The 17,253-nt window shown below is 51.6% G+C and overlaps 1 protein-coding gene across 1 annotated transcript in view; it reads left to right on the top strand.

The window, feature by feature from the left end:
* Window positions 1–5,362: 5,362 nt before the first annotated feature.
* CHST13 (carbohydrate sulfotransferase 13) overlaps window positions 5,363–17,253 on the top strand; it is a 13,694-nt gene continuing 1,803 nt past the window's right edge. The window contains 3 exon segments of the mRNA XM_023743736.1: window positions 5,363–5,476; window positions 14,550–14,632; window positions 16,926–17,244. Coding sequence (XP_023599504.1) covers window positions 5,380–5,476; window positions 14,550–14,632; window positions 16,926–17,244 — 499 coding nt within the window. The 5' untranslated portion in view covers window positions 5,363–5,379.

Below are 17,253 nucleotides of genomic sequence, written 5' to 3' on the forward strand. Positions count from 1 at the left end.
AGACTGGGCAGTCAAGGTCCAGCTGGGAGGGAACCTCCAGCCCCAGAGCCACCTCCTCCAGCCCCTCATTGGGCCCCGGGCCTATGGAAGGAGCCATGGGTAGGTAGGTCATAGAGTCACTGGCCACGAGGCTGACTTGAGGGGGGAGCGGCAGTGGTCTAGGGAGAGGCAGGCTTCATACAGGGAGATGGCTGAGTGGGGGTTCAGTCAGTGGGGCTTGAGTGGCTTGTGATTTTAGGGTATGACTTTGGGGGCTGGTGGGACTCTAATGGGAGTCACTCCAGGGAGGCGATGTTGGGGTTTGTGTCTTGATGATGGGGAGCCATCTGATATTGAACCTGGCACCGAGTGAGGGGTCCGTGTAGAAAGTATATACGTAGTGTCCTTTTTACCCCTTCTCCCTGCCACGTGTGTGTGTGTGTGTGTGTGTGTGTGTGTGTGTGTGGGTGGACGGGGGGGTGACAAACCTGGCAGGAGCCCACCCAACAGCAGGTGCACCCTCCTCGGCTTCCGTTCCAGTGCACGCTGCTTCACCCCTTCTCAAAGCTCTATGAAGGGCCTGCCAGGGAATGGCCCTCATCCCCAGTCCCATTGACGACTGCGAGAAAGTGCTCCTCCTTAGCGCTGTGCTATAGGTGGGAAACAGGCCCGGTCTCACTCACACAGCCAGGAAGTGACTGCCGTCTAATCCTGGTGGTCCCGTGAACCCAGCTCAGCTCCTGACCAGCCCTGTGGCCTTGGGACGTGTCCCAATCTACGCAAGTGGGTGGTAATTAACCACTCAGGCCGCAGGAGTCACCGATGGTTATGCAAGCACCCAGCGCAGAGCCTGCACTGAAAGGTGAAAAGAACAGCAGCTCTCTGAGCACACAGGTGAGCCAGTTCACAGCCAGTTCACTTCGCACTCTCAGGGCCTGTGGGCTTCGCTGTCCCGTTTAATGGATGTGGAAACTGAGGTCTGGAGAGGTGGTAGGGCTTGCCCAAGGCCACCCAGCTAGTCATGGGTGGAGCTAGGACTTAAACCCTCGGAACTCAAAGATCTGGCTCTGGCTGGCAGGGTGAGCAGGCTGTTGTTGGGGTCCTCAGGCTGCTTGGAAGAGCCAGCAAGCAGAAATGCGCTTTCGTTTGCTTTCCAGCATTCATCCATTCGGACTATCTTTCGAGCAGGACTGACTGAGCACCAGGCACTGCAGCTGTCCTGGAAGCAGCAGTTCTTTTATAGACACTGCCTCCCACCCCACCCCTCCACCCCTCAGGGCATGCACGGCACACAACGTGACAGCCAGCACCTGCCTCTCTCAGCTGGAGGGCTGCTTCTGGTGGCTTAGGGCATGTTCATCCAGCTCAGAGGTGGGCTGGAAGGGCTAGAGAAGCGATAGGAGAGAGGGGACATTACTGGATAAATACCCCAGCTCCCTCCGCTCTCCCCGGGGTGTGTAAGTGGGTGGAAAATAAATCTGGGGAGTGTTCTGCACTGTCCCCAGTCTCCCAGCAGGACTGGGCTGAGTTGCGTCCCCCCTCCCAGTACCACACCCTTGGAGGGTGGCTTTCCCTTCCCCACCCCACACCCCACTCCCTGACCAGACTAACGAGCTGTCCTGAAACTCCCCTCAGGACTTGCTTCTGGAAGAGGCTTCTTCATCTGATGGCTCAAGAGAAGCCAAAAATCTAACCGTTTTTGTGAAATCTCCTGACTTTTAAATGTTTGCAACCAATTTTAAAAATTTAAGCATTGTATTGAATAAGATGAGTGGGTTATGTCAATGCCAATGACCTGGCTGTGACACTGCACTATATGGTCTGCAAGAGGTTATCACTGGGGGAACAGGGCACATGGGATCTCTGTTTTCTTTCTAACAACTTCATGTTAAACTATGTGTCCCCAAATGAAGAGTTTATTTTTTTAATTGTAGAAGCTATTTCAAAGAATGAGGATCTCACAGATGTTAAATATGGCCAACAAGGAAGTTCAAACCCTGGCTATACCACTTACTAGCTTGTGTGTACGTGGGTAAGTTACTTAGCCTGTCTGTGCCTCGGATTCCTCATCTGTAAACCAAAAGCAGTAACAATTCCTGCTTCATGAGATGCATCTGAGGATTAAATGAGATAATACATGCGAAGATCTTGGAATAGTGCCTGGCACAGAATAAGCACCAGATAAGAATAAAATACTGTTATTTTTCTCATTGCTGCCACTATCAAAAAAGCAAGGAACACAGTAATGTATGTAGGACTAAATGTAAAGGAAAGAAATTTTAAGGAAATTAAATTATCTGAGGGATACACAGGAACTGGCGAGAAATGGGAGGGAAAGACTCTTTGGTGTTTTCCAACATTGTCAATGTACTAAATGCCACTGAGTTGCACACTTTAAAGTGATTCACTTTGTTATGTGAATAGCCCCTCAATTAAAAAGAAAAACAAACCTCTGGTGTTCTTAAAGTTTAATCCTTGGATAAACCAAATAAATAAAAACTTAAAACTAGTAAGGAGTAAAGAGAGGCAGGCAGGCACTGCAAGCCAACCCCAGGCACTCAGGACCCCAGGCTACTCAGGTCCCCGCCCACTGAGCTCCATGTGAAAGGGAGCCTCCAGGAAAGCCAGCGGGGCCAGCCTCCAGATCCCCAGGCCCAGCGGCCCTTCAGATGAGCAGGAGACCCCTAGTGGGAAGCACCCAACTGAGCCCCTTCCCCAATTCCTGACCCACAAAATTGTGAGCAAAATGTCAATGGTTTGGTTAAGCTGCTAAGTTTTAGGGCAGTTTGTTACTTAGCAACAGCAACTGGATCACTGCATCAGGATCCCCGTTAGGGCCTTTACTCTGCCGGGGAAGCTTCTCCTCCTCACCTGATTCCCATCCCTGCTCAATGTCATGTCTCCCTGAGGCCTGCCACTACCACCCTTGTGGCACACACTTCCCATCCCTCTATTCTGCACCATTTACCACCTGCCATAATTTATTTTTTAAAAATATATTTTATTGATTTTTTACAGAGAAGAAGGGAAAGGGATAGAGAGTTTAGAAACATTGATGAGAGAGATACATCGATCAGCTGCCTCCTGCACACCCCCTACTGGGGATGTGCCCACAACCAAGGTACATGTCCTTGACCGGAATCGAACCTGGGACCCTTCAGTCCGCAGGCCGACGCTCTATCCACTGAGCCAAACCCGTCAGGACACCACCTGCCATAATTTAGATATTTACTCCTATTTCTATGCTCCCCCCATCTCTATTGAAAACTCCACGAGGTCAGAGAGTGTATCTGCCTGGTTCTTGCCACTGGTGCCTTAGCATAGAGTGGGCATTCAGTCTGTTGAATGAATGAATGAATGAGTGAGTGAATATGAGCCCCTGTGAGAGGACAGAGGCTGCAGAGGGCGCTTTCCCAGGCAAGCTGTGGAGGGCATATTCACCCTCCCACCCCAAGACCCATCACTGGGACTCTGCCAAGTGCCTGCACAGATTTTTCTGGACAGAGATGGGCTGAGATGTTGTTCTCAGCCTTGGCCACGAGGTGGCAGTTCAGGAGGCCAAGATTCGCCCTAAGGACCCAGGGGCTAGGACTCCTTACAGAGAATGCCGGACTCAGGGAAGGGTCGGGAATACAGGTGTAGATTAGATCTGGGGGCGGCTGGGGGTGTGGGTGATCCGGAATCTCTGGGTTCTGGGTCCAGAGTAGCAGCAGCCTTGACTTCGGGCGAGCCCAGGGGTGAGTTAGACGCTCCCCAAGGCTCTCTGTCCAAGTTGTCTGGAAAACCATAATAAAAAGCTTCTGGTTTTATCAGAGAGCTGGTTTTCCGACCCCTCTGCTATTTGACACCTATCATCATCCTTGGGAGCTCTATCTTTAAGCCAAAATAACTATTATTTACTTGATATGCTTCCTTAAATAGATCTTTAAAACTTAAGTATATGTAATAAGAAGGAATTTCTTAAAATTTCTTGGAGATTTGGGAGCAAACCGGCAACTCAGGTATGTGCCCCTAACCAGGAATCGAACCTGAGACCCTTCCATGTGTGGGCCACTGAGCCATACCGGCCAGGGCTTTTTGATGTTGTTGTCATGAGCCAAGGAATTTTTTTATATCATCACTGTAACTTGGCAGAAATAGGCAGTAACAGTTAATAATCACTAAGATATTGTATTTAGATGGCAGTCACTGAGTGCCAGATGCTGTTTCAAACATGCCCTGTATCTCATTTAGTCCTCCAAAGACGATGAGCTGTGTCCTAGTACTATCCATTGTACAGGGAGTGGGACACAGAGAGGGTGGGCGACTTTCCTGATCTCACACAGCCAATAAGTGGTACCAGCAGGCTTTAGAGTCACCAGAGTTCTCAAGAGCTGTTAAAAAACTGGAGTTTACTGCAGTACTCCCCCCCCCCCCCCCCCACACACACACACACACTCTTACTGCTAGGTATTAGCTCAAGGGAACACACCAGTGCACACAGCTGCCTCCTCCGGTCCCCTGCTAGCCTGCCCTCTGGGCAGCAAGACCCAGGGGACAGTCCTGGGCTCCTCACTCCACAGGGCTAGCTGGATTGGTTTATTTTTCTGGACTTTACTCTCATTCCCTCACACCCAGGAGTCTTCAGCAAGTTTTTGTTTGTTTGTTTGTTTTTGTATTGATTTCTGAGAGGAAGGGAGAGGGAGAAAGAGATAGAAACATCAATGATGAGAAAAAAAATCATTGATTGGCTGCCTCCTGCACACCCCCCACCTGGGACCAAGCCCAAAACCTGCCGGGACCAGAATGGAACCGTGACCTCCTGCTTCACAGGTGGACGCTCAACCACTGAGCCTCCCCGGCTGGGCCTCGGCAAGTTCTGAGTGCTCACTGGCGTCTGGAGCAGCTGTGGAGGCACAGGGGCCCTTCTGCCCCTGGGGGATGTGAACCCAGACCTTCACCTCTCCTGCCTCAGTCCAGCTGGGACCTGCATGAGCCAGAACTCAGGTAGGACCTGGAGACACCTGAGGAAAGCCGGCTACAGGGTGGCCTGGGGAAGGAAGGGACTGACCCTGGGAAGCAGGACTCCTGGGGGGTCCCGGACATCCCTGGCTTGTACGGCAAAAGGAGAAGGGGCGACAGGGCTCCCTCCACCTAGGCTCCACCCTCCCGTGGACAGCGATTATGTGTCTATGTGGTGGTGGGGGGGGATGGAGACTGGAAGAGGCCGGCCGACCTGCCCTTGCCCACCTCCGCGGTCCTCCGGGCCAGCGCCGCGTTCCCGGTGGCCCCGCGACCCGCGCGAGAAAGCCCTCGCACCCCCGTGCCGCGCGCTTTGGTATGGGCCGCGGGGCAGCCGGGGCGGGTCCAGGGCCGGCGCCACCGCCCCGCGGGACACCCGGACTGCAGCGCTGGCACAGGATGGGGAGGCGCTGCTGGCGGCGGCGCGCCCTGGCGGCCGCGTGTCTGAGCGCTGCGCTCCTGCTCCTGGGCGCCGCGACCCGCGCCCTACTCCCGGGTGAGTGCCAGCTGGGCCGGGGGCAGTGGCCAGTCCCTCGCCGGGGCAGGGGCACCTGCTGTCTGTCTGCTCCTGGGCTAGGGGCTAGGGGCGAGTGGGCCCAGAAAGGCTCTAGATGCCCCCGCCTGTGCCCCAGCTCCCCGCAAGGCGTCCCTCCCTTGGAGAAGTGGTCTCCAAGCGCCCGGGATGGGACCGCTAGGGCCTGCCAGCCTGTGCCTAGCGACCCGGCTCAGTGGCGGGTGGTGGGCTACGTTTGGCCCACCTGGGAAGGCAGCTTCCTTTACTTCGCCCCACCCCCTTCGAGCCTGGTGTGGGAGGGAGTTTGATGCCCCTGCATCCCCAGCTGCTTCCTCTGTGTGACCGGCAGGGTGCTGCCTGGGGTGCCCTGCTCCACCTGAAGTTCACACTGACAAGGACTTGGGGCTCCTCTGCATCTACCTCATGGTCTGGTTGGTGGAAATGAGGCAGCCAGTCAGGACCCCGCTGTGTGGAGTCCCTGCTCCAGGCCGGCTTGTGCCAGACTTCACTTGTATGAATTCCTCAAACCCTCTCACCGACCCATTCACAGGACGGACATGCCAGAGAAGTGAGTGGAGGGATGGGTGTGGGTGGCTGACTTGCTGGCTGCACAGTCTGTCCTGGGCTTGAGGGGCCCAGCCATTGGCTTGTTCTCCCAACCTCTGGCTCTGTTTGCTTTTCCTGACGTGAGTGTGAGTGTGTGAGTGTGTGTGTGTGGGGCGGGGGGGGGGGGGATTGTGAAAATCCTTGGAGTCCCCTTTTGGAGCCTCTCAGACAGGGTCTCCACACCCCAGGGTGGGCAGGGGCCACTGGGCAGTGGGGTTAGGGTGGCCTAAGTGATGAGGCTGAGGAGACTGTTCGGGGGGCAGCACTTACCCATGCGGGACCCCGGCTGGGTCTAGGTTGGTGTAGGATAGGTCATCCACAGTCTTATCTGCTGGGCGACCTATTCCTCCCCTCTCAGGGCTTCAGGGCTCCCATCTGTAATGGAGTGCCCAAGTTCTTCCTACCTGGCTTCTGCTGAGGGGAATGAGGGCACACAGGAAGTACTTGGCCTCAGGCCTCCTTACCATGGCCCTGTCATGGTTCGGCCTGGCATGTACTCCTTCCCTCCGGAGGTGAGGGGCTTCCCGCCCCCCCCCCCCCCCCACTCCCTGCCACCCTCAGCCTTCCCTGACTGCCTCTGGACTGGAGGCCAGGGTTTGGAGAGACCTCCTCAGTGCTCACCAGCTCACCCTGCCACTCACACCATTCCCTCTGTGGCTGGACACCGCTGTCCAGACCTGGACCCCTCCACAAGCCACGGCTGGGAGCTGCAGTCCTGTACACCAAAATGGTTGCGGGCTTGATTCCGGGTCAGGGCACAGCCCTAGGTTTCGGGTTTGGTCCCCCAGTTGGGGCTCAAATGGGAGGCAGGTGGATGTTTCTCTTTCACATCGATCTTTCTCTCTCGTTCTCTCGTTCTCTCTCTCTAAAAATCAATAAACATATCTTCAGGTGAGAATTAAAAAAAAAAAAAGGAGAGACTGAAATATCCTGATGTGGATGAGACATTTGAGTTGAGATCTGAACAACAAGCAGTATCTCCCCTAAAATGTTCCCTGGAGGAGCTTCCCAGGTCGAAGGAAAAGTTAGTGCACAGGGGGGAATGCACCTACTATGTTCAGTGTGGCTGCAGCTGAGGAGAGAGCTGGGGAGGGTGGGAGATGAAATTTACTGATAGCCATGGGAAGCCACGTAGGTTTTAAGATCACCAAGATGGAACAAGAAGAAATAGGAAGCCAGTTGAAGAGACTGGTGATTTTCCTGAGCAGAGTGGACGGGGCTTGCCCTGGGCTGATACTGTGCAGGAAGCAGAAATGGGGGGGCTTCCTGATGGTTCTGGAGACAGAGCTGATGTGACTGGTGCCCAAGAATGATCTGATCAGATAGGTTTCCATTCCACGTGGTTTGTGGAGTTCAGCGTGCAGCCTGAATTTTAAATTGGAGTGGAGAGATCACTATTTCTCTCCAAAAAAGAAGCAGAATTGCTTTTTACTTATGAAGGGTTTGTCAACGAGTTCATCGCTTAGCCTGATCACCAAAGGGAATGTCCCTGACCCAGGGGCACATAGGTCAGGTCACCCCAGAAGGCCTAAGTCATCAGGGGGAGTGAATGGGTTAGGGCAGACTCGAGCAGCGAGGCCTGCGGCTCCTGCTTATCTGATCTTGCAACACTAGCCCAGCTAGAACTTATTAACCAGAAACCTTGTGTCATAATCTATGCTTACCAGACTGGGATCACCATTGTTTCCCCCAAATGGTGAAGCCTCAAGTCCCCCGTGCAACAACTTGTCCCCAGTCTCCCCTCGCTCCGCCCCCCCCCATAAAGCGGGGGACTGAGGCTTTCCTTGGGGGTGAGCGTGCATGGACAATTTGTCTGGTTTCTTGGTGTGGCATTTCAGCCACCAGCCTGTGGATGCTGTGAATCGAGTTTTGTGCAGGGTGGAGTGGGTGCCTGAGGGCAGGATGGCGTGGCTTGCGTTAAGGTCACACATATGCTGTGGCCTGGGGTAAAATCCTGTTTCTGGCCCTTACTTGCTGTGAGGCCTTAGGCTTGTTTCATTGCCTCTCTGATCCTATTTCCCCATCTGTCAGGTGGGGATATAATAGTTACCACCCAATAGGAGAAAGCATCAATGTTCACAAATCGCTGAGTACAGCGCATGGTGCCGGCCGGATTTCCGGAATTCTCCCAGTCTCTGTCTCTGTCGTTGTGTGTAGTTTCTTCTCTCTCCATCTCTGTCCTTGGCACCCAGTTCCTCTTTCTCTCCTCCCTCCTATAGCCCTCTCCCTCTTCTCTCTCTCTTCTCTCCATAACCTCCTGCTATTTTTGTTTCCTTTTTTCAAAGCAGAACCCCGTGTGGTTTGCCTGTGGTTGCTCTGGATGGCAGAGTTCTTTGGCTTAGGTCCAGGACCCTCCCTGACCACGAAACTGGGGCCTGCCCACCTAGCTCTCCCTGGCCTGTCTGCTCCACAGTGCCCTGGGCAGAGGCCCTGGGACATGGAGCTCAGTGGAAGGGCTGGGAGGAAATAAATAGGTGTGTGTGTGTGGGGGGGGGGGGGGGGTTGGGTGAAGGCAGTGGAGGTTGGGGGAGGCCTCAAGGTGGCCCTGTTTGAGGGTAGTCCCTACGCTAGACCCCCCGCCTCTAGCTGTCCCGAAGGGGGGGCTGGACCCTGGGATCTTCAAGCATTCCCCTCTGAGCCCCTAGACCCATCTGTTCCCCCCTCCATGGCCAGCCTGCCCTCCTGGTGGACCTGGGTTCCTCTGATCTGTGTGGCGGGCCCGGGTGGGCCCAGCCCTGTAATCACTGGCCACAGCTACTCTGGGCCTCTCTCTGGTGTCCACTTCCTCTTGCACTCCACCCACTGGCCACCGGAGTCTGGTATGGGACCCACACTCCTGCAGGCTGTGGTCTGCCTAGGAAATGACAGGCCTTTCTCAAGGGCTAGTGTTTCTGGAAGGTTCTGAGTTAAGGGGCCTTAGAATAAGACAGGCCTAGGTTTCTCCTCTGTTACTTGGAGTTCCTCTTCCTACAACCCCTGGTGGGCACCAACTCTTCCTCAGTCCCAGCTGTGGTCCCAAGAGGAGCTGGTCACTGGGTGACCTCGTGCCAGAGGTAACACCTCTCTGAGCCTCCACTTTACCATCTGCAAAATGGTAAGAAAGGTGAACCATAACCTCCTGGTTCATAGGCGAAGCTCAATCACTGAGCCATACTGCTGGGCTGTACCACAGCTTTTTTATTCACTCATCTACTAATGGACACTTGGGCTGTTTACAGATCTTAGCTATCCTATATAATAAAAGCCTAATATGCTAAGTGTCCGGTTGTCCAGTCGGCCGTTCAACCAATCAAAGTGTAATATCCTAATGAAATGCTAAGGCAGCTCAACAGCTCGCTATGATGTGCACTGACCACCAGGGGGCAGATGCTCCAACTGGTAGGTTAGCTTGCTGCTGGGGTCCAGCTGATTGGGGCTGAGTGAGACAGGTCAGACACGCCCTGGAAGCCTCCTGCAGTCCCTCTCTGGCTGGCTAACCTCCCGCATCCTTCCCCAGCCCTGATCATGCACCGGTGGGGTCCCTCGGCCTGGCCTGTGCCCTCTTGCAATTTGGGACCCCTTGGGGGATGTTGGAGAGACGGTTTCACCCAATCCCACAGGCCAGGCCAAAGGACCCCACTGGTGCATGAATTCATGCACCAGCCTCTAGTTGTAAATAATTCTGCTATGAACATAGGAGTGCATATATTCTTTCTGATTGGTTGGTGTTTGGGGATTCTTAGGATATACTAGTATTCCCAGAAGTGGGATTACTGGGTCAAATGGCAGTTCCATTTTTAATTTTTTGAGGAAACTCCATATTAATTTCTACAGTAGCTGTACCAGTCTGCATTCCCACCAACAGCACACTGGGGTTCCCTTTTCTCCACATCCTGACCAGCACTTGTTATTTATTTATTGATGATAGCCATTCCGGCAGGTATGAGGTGATACCTCATTGTAGTTTTAATTTACATCTCTCTGATGATTAGTGATGTTGAGCATTTTTTTTTTTTTGTATGTCTATTGGCCATCTGTATGTCCTCTTTGGAGGAGTGTCTATTTTTTTCTTTAAGTTTACTTTTTACTGTTGACAGTATTACAGATGTTCCCTATTTCCCCCCCCCCCCGCCCTCTCTATCCACCCAGCCCCCACCTCCCTCCAGGCCTTTACCACACTGTTGTCCGTGTCCACTGGCTATGCTTTGGTTAATCTCTTCCCATCCCCCACACCTTCTTTCCCTCTAAGATCTCTCAGTCTGTTCCATACATCCATGTCTCTGAACTTTTTTAAAATGTATTTTTATTGATTTCAGAAAGAAACAAAGAGGGAGAGAGAGAGAAGCATCAATGATGAGAGAGAATCATTGATCGGCTGCCTCCTGCACGCCCCACACTGGGGATTGAGCCCACAAACCAAGCATGTCCCCTGACAGGGAATCGAACCCTGACCTCCTGGCTCATAGGTCAATGCTCAACCACTGCGCCACACAGGCCGGGCACGTCTCTGACCTTAATGAGCCTCTGGGTGTAGTCAGAGCTGAACTCCACAGGGCTGGGTGAGAGGTATTCCAAAGGGTGGGGCTATTGCTTCCCCCCAGGCTAATGCTGCATGAATGGGAAAGGTCTGCCTGAGAAAGATGGCTTTTGCAGTATGGGGGAATAACTCAGTACAGGGATCCAGGTAGCTGTCCTCTCAGCTCTCTCCCCAGAGCCACCAAGCCTGAACTCTCCTCAAACAGCTCAAGTCCACTCTGTCCTCCCCCTGCCAGAGCCCACGGTGAGTGGCTGCAAATGAAATAGTGTGCATTGGCCCTTTAAGAAGGTGCCTGCGTTTCTAGCTTCCTTATGGATAACTGCTTTTCTCTTGCAGCTTTTAAGATCCTCTTTGTCTTAACTTTGGCATTTCCATTATGATGTGTCTTGATGTCAGCCTCTTTGGATTCATATTATTTGAGATTCTCTGCGCTTCCTGCATTTGTACGTATATTTCTTTCAGTTATTATTTATTCAAATAGGTTTTCAATATTTGTTCTCTCTCTTCTCCTTCTGCTACCCCTATGATTAAATATTGTTACACTTGATGTTGCCCCAGAAGTCCCTTAAACTATCCTCATTTTAAAAATTCATTTTTCTTTTGCTGTTCTGATTGGGTGTTTTCTGCTACCTTACCTTCCAAATTGCTGATTTGGTACTCTGCTTCATCTAATCTGCTGTTGTTCTTTCTAATGTATTCTTCATGTCCGTTATTGTTTTCATTTCTGACTGGTTCTTTTTAGTGTTTTGTCTTTCCCCATTTTTATGTTTCCTTTTTGTTGAAGCTCTCACTGAGATCATTGAGCATCCTTATAACCAGTGTTTTGAACTCTGCATCTGGTATATTGGTTGTCTCCATTTTGTTTAGTTATTTTTCTGGAGTTTTGTTCTGTTCTTTCATTTAGGACATATTTCTTTGTCTCTTCATTATGACTGCTTCCCTATGTTTGTTTCTATGTATTAGGTAGATCTGCTACATCTCCTGGTCTTTTTTATTTTTAATTCTTTATTGTTGAAAGTATTACATATGTCCCCCTTTTTCTTTCATTGACCCCTTCCAGCCCCCCACTCCAGGCCTTCAGCACCCTATTGTCTGTGCCCTTGGGTTATGCATATATGCTTACAAGGTCTTTGATTGATTACCTCCAACCCACCCTTCCCTGCCTTCCCTCCGAGATTCCACACTCTGTTCCATGCTCCATGTCTGGATCTACTTCCTTCATTAGTTTATTTTGTTACTTGGATTCCACATATGACTGCGATCATGTGATACCTGTCTTTCTCTGACTGACTTATTTCACTTAGCATGATACTCTCCAGCTCCCTCCATGCTGTCTCAAAGGGTAAGAGATTCTTCTTTTTTACTGCTGCATAGTATTCCATGGTAAACATACCACAGCTTTTTTATCCACTCATTTACTGAGCTGTTTCCAGATCTTAGCTATTGTAAATTGTGCTGCTATGAACATAGGAGTGCATACATTCTTCCTGATTGATGCTTCGATTTTCTTAGGATATATTCCTAGAAGTGGGATCACTGGGTCAAATGGCAGTTCCATATTTAATTTTTTGAGGAAACTCCATACATCTCCCATCTTGGTGGAGTGGCCTTATATAGTCGGTGTCCTGTGGGGCCGAGAGGTGCAATCTTTCTGGTCATCTGAGCCAAGTGCTCCAGTTGTGTCCCTGTGTGAGCTGTGTGTGCCTTCCTGTTGTAGTTGAGCCTGGATTGCTGTTGGCCTGTCAGTGGGAGGGATTGACCCTCAGGCTGACTGGCTGTAAGGACTGGCCTTCATTACAGCTGAGCTGTTGTATGGGGTTTGGCTGCATGGAGCAGGATTCGCTTTCGTGGGGCTCTGGTGCCTGCCGAGTTGCTCTTTGAGTGTGTCATTTATGGAGCTAACTGGGTGGTGCTCAGTGTGGTGTTGTCTGAATTCAACCACAAGGTGTGTTGGTTCTAGAGCCTTTGGGAGGGAATCCCGCACATGCCCAGATCAGCTGCTGCCTATGCCTGATGCAGGGCCACCTGCTAGGAGGTACAACATAATCTTCGGTTGGTAGCTGCCTGTGCTTTGCTTGGAGGTGCCTGGGGTGCCAGGATTGGGGCTGCTTAGCAAGAGGTACAGGGCATGCCAAGAACAGCCACTGCTGTTTCAGGTTTGTGGCCCTCTGAGAAAGTTTAGGAAAGTGCATAGGCCAAGGCCAGCAGCTCGTGAGGAACAGCAGCTAAAAGAGGCAGATGCCCAAGTTGGGTGGGGTGGGATCTTGGGATCACCAAGTGGGGTGAGTGGTGTTAGGCAGGTTGTTGGAAACTCAGACGGGGCACCAGCCTGATCCTGTAGACTGGTGGAGTAGGGGGCTAGGGCTCAACAAAGGGAAAACAGCGCCTGCCAGCACTTGCCAGCTGTGGGGGTGGGAGGAGGGCTCAACAGATTAACAATGGCACCTGCCCATTGAGCTGCCCCTCCAGCCTTCACCCTGAAGCTGGACGAGTCAGTTCTTTCCCATATGTCCCTGGTGCTTTTCTAGCCGTTGTCCCTTGGCTGGAGCTTAGGGCAATGTTTGTGAGTGAGCCTGTGCTCAGGCCTTTTAAGAGGACACCGGGGTCTACAGCAGCCCTCTACCCAGACAGAGGCCCCGCCTATTTCCACAGCCAGATGTTGTGGCTGGGCCGGCTGATGTGGGGCGAGGACCCCCTTGCTCCTCACTGGGGACCTCACAGCCGAGATATCCCTCCCGAGTATAACTTCCACACATGGTTGTGGGACCAGCCCATTTCAGGTCTCTGCCCCTCCTACCAGTCTCAACGTGGCTTCCTTTTAAAAATTACTAATTCAGTCTTTTCACTTGTTATAAGTCTGTTGAGGTTTTTGTATTTCTTCTTGAGTCAATTTTAGGAATTTGTGCCTTTCTAGGAATTTTCTATTTCATTTAGGTTATATAATTTACTCTTGTATAGTTGTTCATATTATACTCTAATAATCCTTTCCTATTTCTATAAGGTCTAGTACTAATGTCACCTCTTCCATTCCTGCTCTTAGTAATTTGAGTCTTTAATTTTTCCTTCTTGGTCAATCCAGTTAAAGATTTGCAATTTTGGTGATGTTGTAAAGATTGTGTTATACTTTATTATTGTATTAATAAATATAATCATATTTAAGAAAAATATGATCCAGAAGGTCTTGAACCTTTCCTCACCTATATTGAGTATAGTACTAAAAATATATGCATATTAATTGAATATGTTTAAGAAGATAGTCCTTAAGAAACATTTTGAGTGAAGAATAAACTTAGCAAGCTGAGTTTATGGTAGTTTTAGGAAGATTGAAAAATTTGGCACTGAGACAGAAAGATAGTATCTGTCCTCGGGGGCATCCATTCTGGGAGAAAGCTAACGCTGTGTTTACCATGAAGAAGCATGCACACTGCTCGGGGAATTGCAGGCTGCTGGAGGAATTCACAGTGGGTCAGGGGAGAGCCTGCAGTCTGGCTGTGCCACTCCACTACTGCCCACCCCTCTCTGGACAGACAGGTAGCTTCTTGAGTCCCTGAGGGCTCCTCGGTCATGGGGCTGGCTAGGGCAGGGCATGAGATGAGGGCAGATTCAGGTGGGTGAGTCTGAGTGGTTAGGCCTTTCCCAGAGGGCTATGGGCTGGGTACCACCTTTCCTCTCATCTCTTCCTGTCTGGCATCCTCCAACTCTAGAGGGCAGGGCATAGGAGTAGGAGTGACACCAAGCAACCTGCCTGTTGGATTAGGGGCCCTGTCAGTGCTTCCCCCCACTTCACCAACCTCCCTCCCCATCCCAAGGCAGGTGGGACAGGAGGGAAACTGAGTCTCAGAGATGGGTTAGTTGTGCCCTAGGTGAGTTGACCAAGCATCAAAGCCATTTCTTCGGATGCAGCAATGACACCTCTCTCTTTACGCTCCACAGAATCTGGAAACAAGGCCCTGGGCTCTGGCTGGCTTGGTGGGAAGAAGAGGAGTCCCCTGCAGATGCTCTATGACCTGGACCAGGTAAGTGGACAGACCCCCCCCATTCTGGGACCCCTACCTCTGCCTCTAGACATGGGAACCTGAGAGCCTCAATGTAAACCTACAGCAAGCATGTCAAACTCGCTGCCCGCGGACCACATGTGGCCCACAATGAATATTTTTGCAGCCCAGCCAATATAACTGTATGTAAGAAACTTTTTAATAAAAAATTCATAACTTAATTTTTACAATATCCTGTTACACATAATATATATATATGTAACAGGCTAATATGCAAATTGTCCACTTGGGAGTTTGACCGGGAGAGCGGGAGTTTGATTGCTCGCTATGATGTGTGCTGACCACCAGGGGGCGGCGCAGAACATGTCTGGCTACTAGTGGCGGTGGGGCGCTGAGGGAGTGAGGGAAGGAGGAGGCGGGGAGGCGGGGAGGCCAGGCCTAGGGACCCTACCCTGCACGAATTTTGTGCACCAGGCCTCTAGTTATTAATAACGAACTACGTTTGCTAATGACTGGTTACTATAATCATGTTGCATTCATTGTTACAAATTGAACATAATTAAAGCATAGTGATTAATCACAAAAACAATATATAATTATATATGTGTTTTCTGATGGTCTTAGGTGACCCCTGTGGAAGGGTCGTTCGACCCCCAAAGGGGTCGCAACCCACAGGTTGAGAACCGCTGCTCTAAGGGCTCTGGGAGAGGGTCCTTCCTGTCTCTTCAGCTTCGGGGGACTCCTGGCCCTCTCCCTTCAGTCTTCACGCAGCCCATCCTCCTTCTCACTGGACTTCTCCCTCCTGTTCACGTGGCCCCACCCCTTTGTTGACACACCTGTTCTCCCAAGATCAGGTGGCCCCACCCCTTTTCACGTGAGTGCTTCCGCTTGATTACGTGGCCCTGCCCCCTTGCTTACATGCCCACTTTCTGCTTGATCACATGGGCCCCGCCCCATTGTTTGCGTGCCTGCACTCCGTGTTCACATGGCCCCACCCCCTTGAGACCTTGGATGGTCTCTGTTTCTGGGTGCCACCATCCCGGTTGGCTGTCTGCCCCTGCTCTCACACCTGTCAACAGTCCCTTTGCCAAAGTCCTTCCAGAAAAAGCCATCTCTTTCTTGCTGGGACTGTAACAGTTGGGATTGAAAAGGAGACAGGAGAGCTGTGGTCCGTCCAGGGTCCATGCAAAAGGTCCACAGGGGCCTATGCGGTCCCTGGAAGCTGTGCTTCTGGGCGGCTGCTTTGTCCTGCGGTCCCTCCTAGCTGGTAACCTTGGCGGAGTCCCGCTGCATTGGGCGAGGGCCTTGTGTGGAGAAGGCCCTGCCTCCCCTCGCCGTCTTGGCTTAGATTACAAAGTACCATTATTTTTCCTGTGTCTGGCTTCCGCTGCCTGTCTCCCCTGGCAGATTTGGTTTTGCCTCAAAAAGAAATTGGTTCGGGGTCTGCAAACTGGCTGACTTCTGCATTTGCTCTGTGAGACGTAGCTCTGTCCGGGTGCCGCCTGGTACGAGATCCTGATGCCACTCCACCTCCGTGGCAGCATCTCTCATCCCCTGGAGACCCCATTCAGCACACAACACCCTCCATGCTCCCCTGCAGCTCCAGGGACCCGCTGAGCCTGGGCCCCAGCCTGTCACTAGTCCCCCAGGTCCTGCCTGTAGCCCCAGGGTTCTCAAATCAGTCTGGGAGGGGCCGGTGGGTTGACCCCTTAGACAGAGGGGTACAGACCAAAGCTATCGTTCTTTTGTTTTTCCACATCACATCATGAGTTTTTTTGTTATTTTTCTTATTAAAAATGTTAATGTTGACATTATTGCAGGTGTCCCCCTCGCCCCCCTTGCCCACCTCCACCCATCCTCTCCCCCCCTCCCTTGGCCTTCATTGAAGTATTGTCTGTGTCCATGGGGTATGCATATGTGTTCTTTAGCTAATCCCTTCATCTTCTTTATCCAGTCACCCCTCCTCAAAAAATTAAAGATGGAACTGCCTTTTACTTGACCCTAAATATTCTGGGAATATAGCCTAAGAATTCCAAAACACCAATCAGAAAGAATATATGCTCCCACTATGTTCATAGCAGCATTATTTACAATAGCTAAGATCTGAAAACAGCCCAAGTGCCCACCAGTAGATGAGTGGATAAACAAAAAAAAGCTATGGTACATCTACACAATGGAATACTACAGGGCTGTAAAAATCTACCATTGTTATACACTATGCCACTTCTAGTAATTCAATTTGCTCCCATGGCGAGGACTCTGAAGCCATATTTCCTTATCCGTCTTACTCTGATCCTGTCACATTCGTTACCAGGACCTCCTCAGTCCTGCGTGTCCAACAATGACTAATCACTTCGTTCTACATGCCTCTGCAAGGTTAGATTCAGTTCCCCCAATCCAGGTCCAGGACAAATGCCTAGGCCCCCCCAACTCATACAGTGATCGGTGGCAGCGCTGGGTTTCCAGTCCAGGCCCCCTTCCTGCTGCCCGGCCCTGGCTCACACGGGTCACTGGGCGTCACCGGGCAGCTGCCCTGACACCGACCCCTGTCCTCCACAGGTTCGAGCTCGGCCCTGGCGAGGTGCACCGGCAGCGACGCAATCTGCTGCGCCGCGCCTGCAGCCGCTACACCCGCCGGCAGC

This window comes from Myotis lucifugus, unplaced genomic scaffold, assembly GCF_000147115.1.
Source record: "Myotis lucifugus unplaced genomic scaffold, Myoluc2.0 scaffold_410, whole genome shotgun sequence".
NCBI classification, from domain to species: Eukaryota; Metazoa; Chordata; class Mammalia; order Chiroptera; family Vespertilionidae; genus Myotis; species Myotis lucifugus.